The sequence below is a fragment of the Nomascus leucogenys genome, chromosome 11, assembly GCF_006542625.1.
Source record: "Nomascus leucogenys isolate Asia chromosome 11, Asia_NLE_v1, whole genome shotgun sequence".
Lineage (NCBI taxonomy): Eukaryota > Metazoa > Chordata > Mammalia > Primates > Hylobatidae > Nomascus > Nomascus leucogenys.
The window spans coordinates 56,921,430-56,933,338 of record NC_044391.1 but is presented as its reverse complement, the minus strand read 5'-3'; the positions used below and the strand labels follow the sequence as shown (position 1 = coordinate 56,933,338).

The 11,909-nt window shown below is 53.2% G+C and overlaps 1 protein-coding gene across 1 annotated transcript; it reads left to right on the top strand.

Annotated features, from left to right (window-relative positions):
• The first annotated feature begins 4,947 nt into the window (after positions 1-4,947).
• On the top strand, positions 4,948-8,262 carry HOXC8 (homeobox C8). The gene is made up of 2 exons (XM_003252900.4): positions 4,948-5,677; positions 7,031-8,262. The coding sequence occupies exons 1-2, from the start codon at positions 5,242-5,244 to the stop codon at positions 7,321-7,323; spliced, it is 729 nt and encodes a 242-aa protein (XP_003252948.1). The 5' UTR covers positions 4,948-5,241; the 3' UTR covers positions 7,324-8,262.
• The last annotated feature ends 3,647 nt before the right edge of the window (positions 8,263-11,909 follow it).

Sequence of the window (11,909 nt, the reverse complement as noted above, 5' to 3'; positions counted from 1 at the left end):
AATGCAGTCTCAGCTCCTCGCTCCCCTTCTCCTAGTTCTTTTCCTCCCAATCTCTGTCTCCCCTACTCTGGTGTTTAGTTTGAATGTTTACCTGGGGGTGACTGGGTCACGCTGTGCAGCTGCAGCATTTCTGGGGGTTGGTGTGCCCAAGGCCTGAGGAAGCTGGCCAGAGATTAGCCAGGAGTGGGGTGCTCCCTGGTGGCTGTGGGACCCCAAGCGCAAAGATGTGGGGATGTGTGTGTAACAGCCCGGTGGGGCTGATCGGCTGTACTGCACCCCAGAGCGCCTCCCTAGAACCAGCAGTTTTAATCTGCTAATCAGAAGCAGACACAAGCTGCCGGGTATGCCTCGGCCCAGCGCCCCCTTTCTCGGAAATCCCCCAATCTGGAAACTATTAAAATCAGACTGCTTGAAATATAGTCCTTTAATATCTCAAGCTGCCCATTCTGCCAAAGGTACAGGGTGTCGCTCTGAATATTTGGGGGATACTCCGTGAAAAAAAAATAGAGACCCCAGCCCATGTGCTGCTCCCCATAGCATCACCTTACAGGATGGTGAGACACTTGTAGGGACCAGCCCCTTCCCCATCATTTGAATCTCCTACTCTCTCTTTCTATTAAAAACTCCAATTTCGGTGACTGGAGGAAGGTAGGAAGGGGTGAAAATTTTGTTTCGATAATACTGGGGGGCAATCAAGTCGCAACAAGGGACTTCGCAGTCGCTGAAGCACCAGCTCCTCTTTCGAGCTTAGGAGACCGCCTCCCCAGTTGCAGAAGCATTGTTTTCTTGGTCCATTTGAAAGGTGCTTTGCCTATAGTTTTTCTCCTTCCTCACACCTCTCTTTGACCATTTTGCTGTTCTGGAACTCTGACTTCTGTTCCCCACCCAGTGGAGGCCAAGACACCCCTGTCTCCCCTGGTCGGGAGCGCTGGGATGCGGGCTTCTCTCCCAGACCCAGAGCGGCGGCGTTTCCGGGCTTCCACCCCGCCCCTGCTCCCAGGCCCTGTCGCCTCCCCTCAGCGTCCATCAGCGCGGCCTGCTTCCTGCAGCCGGCCTGAGCGGCCTTACTGCGGGCAGGAAGGAGGGCCGCGGGCTTGGAGGACCCTAGGAAAGCATGGGATGCAGAACGGGCCTACCCGGCCCGGCCCGGCCCACTGTTCAATCCCAGCCCAGCCTGCAGGTCAGGATTGGAATCGTTTTTTATTCGCTATCATTTACGAATTAAAACAACAACACAACACGCATCTGGGGAAAGAAATGAAAGCTGGGGGTAGAGAGGGGCTAGCAAACGCCCTCTTCCCCTAATCTTCCCCTCCCACCTCTCCTCTGCTCCTTTGTCAGAATCACAAAACCCTGAAGGTTGTTCCACTTGGGAAGGCAGCGGATAGGTACATTTCCGCAGCCCCGAAATGCCACTTTTATGGCGCTGTTTGTCTCCCTGTTCTGGGTTCTGAATGGGGCCGAACAAAACAGCAGCGCGGAGCTGGCTAGACGTCTGGGCTTAATTGTTTTATGGTTTAAATAAGGTGGACACTTTCCTTTGAAATCGGATTATAGGAATGTTTTGTCTATGGCCCACGGAGAACAGGACCTCACTGGCTGAGAGGGAGAGGTGGAGAGCGCGCGCGCGAGAGGGATGGGCTACAAACCAGGGGTCAAACAGCCTGGAGAAGTCAGAGTCCCACCCCAAAGTCCTGCAGGCGGCGGCGGAATAGTCGGTGCGGGGCCAGCATCAGGGTAAGAGGAGGGAGGCCTTTAGGGTGCGAGCCGCGGGCAACGGTCATGGGAGCCTCGGGGCGTGCATCCGCGTTCGCGGAGATGTTCCAAGCCCAGAAATGCGCCTGAATGGAGGGAGATCGCGGCAGTTGCTTTGCTTAGAGTCTCTTAATTGGAGAAGGGAGGGTAACAAAAAGAGAAAACAGTGTGGAACCTTTCACAAGGTTTTATTTCAAGAACTTAGAAAACAAAAGAACAGCAGTCCTGGGGCAACTGCCTTGCGGGGAATCTCTCTCCTGCGCACCCATCTGGAGGTTCCTTCCTCCCACTTTCCACCTTTGGGTCAAGCCTGGGACCTCTTGTTAGCTTTTTCCCAGCCGGACTGCATTGGACCAAAAGGACGCGAGGTGGCGCTGTTGCTCAATGTTAGAGGCGGCGGTGCCCTGGGCCGCCCTGGCCGCACTGACATTTGAGGCCCGGCCCGCAGCAGCTGCGAGAAAGCCCCGCGCCTCGGCCGGCCCGGCCCCACTGACTCTGAGCAAATCAATCCTCTCACCTGCGAGGTGTAAATAATTCGCAAGGGGCAGCGGGAGGTGGGCCCTCGCTCTGGCAGCGGGCTCGGAAGGCTCAGGAGGGCAGGCATCAAAAATAATCGCTTTGTGGAGGAGATAAGTGCAAAGCAGGCAGCGCGTAATTAACACAAAAAGGCAGAATGACCCGGACAAACGAACATAAATCCGTGGTACCTATGAGGGCGGTGCAGGCCTCGGGGAGAGGGACAGAGACGGCCTCGGCGAGGATGGCTGCTTTCTGTTCCTTTATTTCCAGGCTCGGGGAGCGAAATAAACCAGATAACGTGTAAAAGAAAGCAAACAAACAAATGAAAGAACGGTGAGGGACCCCCAAAAGGGGAAACCAAGTCCGACCAGGGGTTGCGGGACTGGTGGGCTCTCCGGGCAGGCGGCGGTGGCGGTACACTCGGGGCAGTCGCATTCCAAGACACAAAGGCCCAGAAGAATAGCCCTCTGGCAGGGTTTTCGCTGGACCATAAAATGTCGAAATATCCCCCCACCCCACCCCCTAAATGATAAGGCGCAGGCCCCAGAGCGGATCCAGCCCTCTGGGCCTCCTTTTTCCAGGCTGGGAAGAGAAAGTATTTATGACAGTCTCCAGTGACCCAGATGCTGGGAGCCCAGAGTCCACTCTGTTCATCGCAGCACCCGAAGAGCAGGCTCAGAAATGGCAGGGCTGGAGCCAAGGCTGAAGCGAGCTATGGTAGGGGTAGAGACGTCCTGTCCTGACCCCTGCTGTTCTGGACCCTAGGGAGGCCTGCAGCCCTGGCATAGCCCTCTTCTGACCCTTCCCTCTTGCTGCTCCAATGCCAGAGTTCTGGGTGTCTAAGAGTTTGGGCAGCTCCTGAGATGGGGGTGGGATTCCCCAAATGCAGGGGATCCTGGAAGGAGCTCTTGCTGCCTGCACCAGTGAATCTCCTTTGGGTATTTGACAGAGAGTGGCCATTTCCCCAGCAATTACTTAGATAATAGAGGAACTGGGTTGGGTGGGGGGAGGTGTTCATTCTCTCTAAACCATCCTGCCCTGAACCGCCATTCCTTCTTCCATCTCCAGAGCTGGGCTCCCGATGGGGAAGGAAAAGGTCTGGTTGCCTAGCCGCCTCCTTCCTCATCCAACCCTGAAACCCCCAGGATGTGGAAGAAAAACAGGTAGCATTTTGCTTTCATAATGCAAAGACCTAAAGATGCATCTGTGTTTGTCAGGCACGTATGCATGTGTGCCTGGGTGTGCACATGTGCGTACAGTGTCTGTGAGGTGGCAGGGATGCTTCCAGTCATGTGTGTGCTAGTTTACACTGAGCATGGACTTGATGTGTCTCAGGGTGAGAAGTAGCACATACGGTGTGTGTGTGTCCTGAGTGTGCTCCAGGATTTCCTGGTGTAACAGCCTCACACCCTGGTGAGGGAGAGGACTGGAAAAATAATTCTTACTCATCTTTTTCATTCGTATGCACACAGCACGCATGTATTCTCACCTTCTCCCTTTTTCTCTCTGTCTGTGTTAAGCCCAAATCACTGTACACACTTATGGCCAGAGAAGGGTGCTGATGGACTAAGGTTCTTTAATCCATTAGAATTAACTTGAATGTATTCAGTCTTGGGGATGGGGGAACCCTCCAGAGAAAGTGTGGATAAATATTTAAAGAGTGTCTGTTGACAGTTCCCATCCACATCCTGGCCTGGGCAGCCTGCCTGGGGAAGAGGGGGCTGCAGTGAAGCCAGGGGCCCCACCAGGCTGAGCTGGCATTTCCTATGGCAGGGGGGTATGTGGGGACAAGTAAGAGGCCTGCTCCAGTCCCCTCCAACTCAGATGCAAATAGTCTCCTAAGAAGAAATGTCCTGAATCAGCCCAGCTAGAAACCAGGGACACACAGCTGCCCTTTCCTTTTAGTCTAGCAGCTTTGCCCTCAGAGCCCCTAGCCAAGCTTGTGGCCATTGCCTGGGTTTCCTGCTCCATGCAGGGGCTGGTGTCTGAAGGGGCAGTGTGGCCCTGACTGGGTATATGGAGTTTTCCCCAGCCTCACCGCCTCTGACCCTCTCCTCTACCCATAGCAGGTAGCAAGAGAGTCTTCTGGATTTAAGGAAGAAGACAGAACAGCTTTGGACCCTGGGGAGGGGCCAGGGGATGGAGGGTCTGATGCCTGAAGTATCTGGGGGTATGGTGTGCTGGTTCCTCCTCAAAGTCTCCAGACTTAGGGACCCCCTAGGGAGCCCATCTTTTAGGTTAGGGGCCCTGCTCTGGCTTGCAGGTATTCATCCCCTTGGAGGTCTTATACCTGTTGAGGTAACCTGGGTTGACCTGCTGGCTCAGGTATCTCTCTCTCTCTGAGAAGAAGGAAAAGAGAAGCGAGGTTGGGGACGAGAGGCACCTTCACATCTAAATTCATACCCTGGAAAACTGGCCCCAGCCATTAGCTGGGGCTGGCTCACCACCCCCCTACACACACCACACACCCCCATCCCTCCCCCTCTCCTCTCCTCCCCTTCCTCCAGGTCCCCCCAGCCCTGTACCCCTCAACCCCCGCCATCTCTCTCTCTCTCTCTCTCTCTCTCTCTCTCGCCTGTCTTCATGTCGTGGATTGATGAACGCGAATCGCGTGTAAGCGCCGCCACCGCCGGGAGTCTGAGGAATTCGCCTGGGCTGTTAAAGGAAAGAGCTAAGTGAGAGAGCGCGAGCTCTACCTACCGACAGTGAGGAGCGCCGCCGCCGCCGCCGCCCGCTCGCCGCCCGCCGCCGCCGCCCGCGCCCCAGCCCCGGGAGCTCTGCTGAGCCGGCCGAGCTCAGCACCTAGGCGTCCCCCAACCTGCCCAGCCCCCAGCCCACCAGCCCAGCCCAGTCCCGGGGAGCCAGCCGGCCTGGGGTTCGGTCCCGGGGGGAGGGGAGTTTCGGGGGTACCGGGCGGGGTACTCGTGAGCCAGAGGGGAGGGGGCCGCGGGTTTTCATGTACCCAGCATGAGCTCCTACTTCGTCAACCCCCTGTTCTCCAAATACAAAGGCGGCGAGTCCCTGGAACCGGCCTATTACGACTGCCGGTTCCCTCAGAGCGTGGGCAGGAGCCATGCGCTGGTGTACGGGCCCGGCGGCTCGGCGCCCGGCTTCCAGCACGCTTCGCACCACGTCCAAGACTTCTTCCACCACGGCACCTCCGGCATCTCCAACTCAGGCTACCAGCAGAACCCGTGCTCGCTTAGCTGCCACGGAGACGCCTCCAAATTCTATGGCTACGAGGCGCTCCCCAGACAGTCCCTTTATGGGGCTCAGCAAGAGGCGAGCGTGGTGCAATATCCCGACTGTAAATCCTCCGCCAACACTAACAGTAGCGAAGGACAAGGCCACTTAAATCAAAACTCGTCTCCCAGCCTCATGTTTCCATGGATGAGACCCCACGGTGAGAAGCCTTTTCTCTTTCCCCCTTGGTCTCCCGCGCTCCGGGGTTTTCCCCCCCTCCCTCGCCTCCTTTTTGTCTGCCCTCGCTTTTTCTCCTGGCTTTGGGGTCTCTCCCGCCCCACCCCCGTGCCTGGGTGGGTTTCTCGAGGTTGGGAAGGCTCCGCTGGGGCGGGGCAGAGAGGGGTGCCTAGAACATTTAGGGGATTGGGGTGAAGGTGGGGGAAAGCTGGTGTGTGGCCGCAAAGGGTTAAAAATCGTTTTCTCCATCTCTGTCTGTCTGTCTCTCTCTGACTCTCCCACTACCCATCTCTAAAGTCAAAGTTGGGGAGGTGGCTGGGAATGGTACCCTGAGTACCCTGAGACTGTCAGCCTTTGGAACAAACCAGTTTCTCCAGAGGCAGGGAGCCTGGAGTTCAGGACACTGGCCAGGCTGTCTTGGGGCAAAGGGAGACCCCTGTTTCTCTGCCCTAGCCAGAGAGTGGTGAGACTCTAAGGACAGGCTCTCTGGCTCTCTAGGGCACCCACAATCTCCTCTCAGAGAACTAGCCTGAGGGCCACTACCCCAACTTTTCTGTACTTCCCCCAGTTGGGAGAAGACAAGGGAGCCTGAGAGGAGGGGGAAAAAGAGTGCTCAAAAGGAGAGGGGCCATAGAGATTAGGGGTCCCTGAGGTCCAGAAGACCCTAGCCACCCCCCCAATCAAGGACTTGTGGGGTCTCCTTGAGACCTGCAGAGTAGCTCAGGTCATGAGCCCCTCCAAGGGTGGCCCCTCATGGCCCAATTTCGAAGTACAGGGGGAAGCGATAAAGCGACAAGTTCCGGCGGGGATGGCCCATGATTTATTTGCTGGTCTCCAGTTAGCAATCAGGCGGAGCGGTGATACATTCCAGCAGATCAATTATTTTTCTTATTGGAAAAGCATTAGGCAGAGAAAGACAAGGAGAGGGCAGTGGGCAAAGCCCCTCTTCTTTACCCCCAGCTTTTTTTCCTTTCTTTTGGAAACACTCTGTCCCCAGCCTTGCTCACTAAATGCCATGCTGCACTTGTAAACAAAGCTGCAAAGACCAGTTCCTAGGATTACAGGCCTGGTGGGGGGATTCTACAGGGCTCCCCCAGCCCCTGAAAGGCCCCAGTTTCCAAACAGACCCCAGCCCCCACCCCCACCCCACCTCCCAAGGTGAAGCCAAACCAAAACAATTCCCCAACTTTCCTGCCCTTGTCTGCCTTCTGCTCTAGCCTTTTCATAGAGGGGAGGAGAACTGAGATCAGAGAGGGGAGTTTAGAGTAGGAAGAGTGGCAAAGGAAAACCTAGCCCCCACGCAAACGTAACCAGACTGGGGTTTTCTTCTGTCCAGCTCCGGGGAGGCGCAGTGGACGGCAAACTTACAGCCGGTATCAGACCTTGGAACTAGAAAAGGAGTTTCTCTTTAATCCTTATTTGACACGAAAGCGTCGGATTGAAGTCTCTCATGCCCTGGGACTGACCGAGAGACAAGTGAAGATCTGGTTCCAGAACCGAAGGATGAAGTGGAAAAAGGAGAACAACAAGGATAAACTGCCGGGAGCCCGAGATGAGGAGAAGGTGGAGGAAGAAGGAAATGAGGAGGAGGAGAAAGAAGAGGAGGAAAAGGAAGAAAACAAGGACTAAGCAAAAAAGAAAGACCCCCCCTTTAGCAACTCCCTTGAAGTTTCGTTTTATGGTAGCAGATAAATTGAGAAGTTTACGACTGTCATTTGCTTTTATAGAGAATAGAATGACACTCACAACTCTAACTACCTGTCAGATACTTGCAGCTCTGGTTTTATTACCTTTGGACTTCCCCCGCTCTTTATTTGTTTGGGGGCTGGAGGGGGGAGACCGAGACACAGTGGAAAGTTCGGACTCTCTGTCTCACTCCTTGCCCCACACACACTTGTCCCTGCCCCCACCGCTCTGGGTCCTTCTGGATTTTAAGATCTGAGACCTGGCCTCCATGCTCCTCGGTGTGTCTCTCGCCACACTCCCACCTCCCTGCTTCTCTGGTATTTATGTGAGAGGGGAGCCCCCTCGAAATGCAGAAAAGGACTTGTGGTTTTGTTTTTATGCTAAGGCTAGTGTACTAGATGTACTTTTTCTAAAAGGGAAAGGACAGAAAAAAATGAAGAAAGGAAAAGAAGGAAAGGAAGACAAATGTAAAGAAATAAGGAAAAAAGCAAGGAATATCCCCTTCCCCTACCCCTCCCCAGGGCTCCCTGCTTAGAAAAACCCCCTTGACTTTCTCTAGGAACCTGATGGAAACCTGAAGGAGATGTGGGTCTCTCCCCTCCCCCCATTTCCAGAAGGGTAGATAGGAGCCTGCAGTCACCTCTAAAATCCTACCTAACCATCCCATGGTCACTCGGGCCCATGCCTTCCTCTCCTTCGCTGTTTGATTTCTATTCTGTTGGGCCCGGCTTCCTCTGAGCTGCATTAGTGTTAGTGCTCAGAAATCACCATAATCATGAAAATGATAATAATAAATCTTTAACATACTACCTAAAGGGAACCTGCAATAATCTTGAAAAAGAAAAAGAGAAAAATTTTAAAATCCTGCTATAGGAGAAAAAAGAGAAAAAAATAAAAATCAAAAAAAGAAAGAAAGAAACCTCCAGCGTATTTTATCACTACCTATAGAAAGAAATCCTGCTTTGAGAGTATTCGTAATGCGGTTTTGTTGTCGTTTGTTGCTGCTTATTTCACTAAGAAAACCCAACAACTGAGACTGCCTAGCCCGCCGGTCCCGTGCGCTTTTATTGTGCTTCTAACCCCAGTAGAGTAGAACTAAATTGCACTGAATGTATAGTTAACTCTGTCTTGAATTCTCTGTTTATGCAATGTGCTCGAAAGAAAAAAAAACGTTAAAAATATATCTATAAGAATAATTTTTTGTCATTTGTCTTTATGTCCAGCTATGAATGTAGATTTTGTGTCCCGACAGCCCTGTTCCTGGTCCAAGTACTTTGTATTGTATACGTAAGTCATAATAATAAAAAAAATAAGAAAAATAATAGAAGCTGGAATGACTTGCTTTTTCTCCACAGCTCTTCCCCATTCTCTACCCTCTCTCTCCTTATCCCCCTGTCCAACTCTCTGGAAAAGGTCTGCTTCACTGCTCTGGCTTTGGGGTTGAGAAACTCAGGAGGAGAGAAGCCTGGGAATTGAGAAAGCATTCTGGCCTGGGAGGGCAGGTGAAAGGGGTGAGGGGCTGAGAGGAGGAAGAAGAGGAACAGTCCATTGGTTGAGAGAGGAAGGAGTCTATAGGTATGCCCTTGGGGGAATCTTGGCTCCAAACAAAGTGGGTTTCCAGATGCCAGGATCCCAGTGGGAAGAAAGATTTCCTCATTCATCCACCCTCCTCCTCCTCAGCCTTGGGCTGGGCCCAGACAAAGAATCTGCCCTATGCAACTATGACTTTTTCTTCCAGGGTCTGGGGCTGAGGATGAGATAGTGGGGTTCCTTCTGATCTCCACATGCCCCTTGTGGCCAGACCTTAGCACCCAGCACCCAGCACTAGAATAATGAACCGGGTGGGGATGTGTGAGGCTCAAGGCAACTGGCTGGCCTGTCTGCAGGGCTTGCCTGAAGATGCCTGAAGATGGGGGATGCTAAGAATGAGGATGAGGAAGCTTAAGCCTGAAGGAGAAGAGAAAGGAAGGGAAAAGTAAGTGAGCCCGTAGGCGAACAGCCTGAGCCCACATCCTGAAATTCAAATTCAATCCTCTGCACAGGAAGATTGTCATCACTGTCATTCAGCCTGCTTGCGTCCATTCCAACTTCTGTTCAAACGGTTTAAAGTCCACTCCCCACTTCACCTTGGCAATTGGGCAGCTTACCCGGCCCCCATAGTGTGGGCCATTGGCCTGGGGGATGGGCCTGCTGAGTGGACAGCCTGCCACCCCAGCCACAGTGGGGTAAGAGGGAATCTTTATTGGTATCTTCATTCCCCAAAATGAAGAACTGAAGGCTCAGGGACCCAGGGGGTAGAAGGGTTTCTCACTTCTCTCTGGAGAGTCCTGGACTTCAAAATTCTGTTTATGCCAACAAGATTCTGGTCAAATAATCCCAAATTCCAGAGATACAAGTCTTCTGACTCAGTCAGGAGAGGGGAAAAGGGAGGGGAGGGATCTTCTGGTCTTAAAAACCAGACCCCTAAAGGCTGAAATATTTTTGAGGCCAGATTTTCTTTCTTTTTCTCTTCTCTCTCTCTCTCTCTCTCCTCTCTCTCTCTCTCTCTCTCTCTCTCTCTCTCTATCTCTCTCTCTCTCTCTCTCTCCTCCCCACCCCTCATCTGTCTAGCTCCTGGTCAATGATTTTCCCAGACCTAGGCCCAGGCCAACTCTTGTTTTGTGGAATTTCACCCAGGTCCCAGTCACTGGCCCTCACGCAAACCGGGCCTGAAAATCGGGCCTGAGTACAGAATTGAGTCCGGCTTCCTTCGTAGGGGACTCCTGCAGCCCGAGAAAGGCTGTGAATTGGAAGCCCAGGCTGCAGGCAGCTGGCGCAGCTTTGAGCAGGAGCTCCGAGAAATCTGCTCTAACTTGGGGTCCCTGCTGTGAGCAGCGGCACCAGCCAGGTAACCCTGTTCTCAGTGGTACACACCGGCTACCCACCAGGGAGGCCAGAAAAGAGGGCATTTCGCTCAGACCTCGGGCCTTCCCACAGGCGTGTCCTCCATACTCCGAGGGATGGCCGAGGTCCCGTTTCGTTTTTAAACGTGGAATTATGATTGCTATTAATAAAAATATCTGGCCCAGTAGCCTAGCGGAATGAACCCAGCATTAAATGGCTCCGAAGGGCCTCGCCGCCTTTTCCCTACACCAAATGTCCCATTCATCCCTTGTCCTGTTCAGCAATGTCCGTGGCCCCAAGCCCGGTGCGTCGGAGGGCGGGGTGCGTCTGGCACCCGGCTTTACTCGAGATGCCAGGCATGGAGAGGGCTAAGCCGAGGGAGCCCCAGCCACCCCCTCATGCAGTACCCGCTCCCCCACCCCTCCTGCCCACCGCCTCTGTTTTCTCGTTTGGAAAGAAATGGAGGTAAAAACCCGTTTTATGGGGGAACGTAATTGTGAGCGGGATGCGCTCTCTTTAGAATCGCGTCCTCCCAAATGCTCCCGCCGTCCCATTACCGGAATGGGGACCATTCGGCTGCTGCAGATAGGACTTTCTCTCCCATTCTTTACTTTTTTATTAGCCAATCAAAGTGGCTTCCGAAAGCCATTTGTGATTTGTGAAAAATAGTATCTTTCAAAATGCTGAGTTGAAGCATCTCGCTCATTGCTCCTTGAATTTATTATTCTAATCTCAACCGTAGAGGTGGAATAATGCAGCTATTAAGTTGGGGGGCAAATTCGTTTCTCTGGATTAAATTTTTTTTCCTCCCCACTCCCTCATTGCATCAGTCAAGGAAGGTGCGGACCTGCAAGAGATCTGGGGGTGGGTGAGAGAGGTAGTGAGCGTCCTGAAGGGCTCCTTGAGGGACCCTTGGATAGGCGAGTGGTTTGGTCTCCCCAGTCTTATCTTCCCCAGATAAGATGCCCTAATGACTGCCTGCTGACTGGGAAAGTTACCCCGTCCCAATCAGGGAGAACTCAGGACAGGTTGTGCCACAGTCTAGAAGTAAAATTTCCGGTGAACTGCCCGCAGCGCCGTCCCATTCTCCCTGCTGCCCATTGTGAAAAGCTGGGCCAGCGCTTCCTTGTCGTAATTTTTAACTACCTGTTATAAAATTTATGGGTGGGTTTGTAAAAAGAAACGAGTTCCCTGCATCCGGCCTAGGGAACTGCTTTGCTTACTATGGAGGAAGTTTGGGGAAAGCATGAGGTATCCCCTCTTGGTCAGGGTTGAGGCACCCAGCCATTGAGATTCCCATGCCAGCTTGATGCGGGACCAAGTGGAAAGCTGCCGGCCTTCAAATCTCGAGCCCGTGGGGAGAGTGACCTGGCTGCAACCCCTCCCCCGGCAAATAGTCTCTATGGGGGAATTTATCCTGGACTCACCTTCAAAATTAGGGGTCTGGAAAAACAGGCTGCTCGAAATTTTAGCACAGAAGGTGGAATTCAGGGCAGTAAAAGGTTATTTTTTCAGGCCTCGGTACTACATCCCAGCTGCCCAGACATTGAATCAGGAAATTTTTCTGAGAAAGGCAGGGGGGTGTGGGCAATCTGACACGATCCAAAAGGCTTACTGCCTTGCACCCCTCCCCGCAAAAAGGAAGT

Coding starts and splice junctions, on each gene's coding strand:
- HOXC8 (XM_003252900.4), top strand. CDS start 5,242: ATGAGCTCCTACTTCGTCAACCCCCTGTTCTCCAAATACAAAGGCGGC. Junction 5,678..7,030: donor TCCATGGATGAGACCCCACG/GTGAGAAGCCTT, acceptor TCTTCTGTCCAG/CTCCGGGGAGGCGCAGTGGA.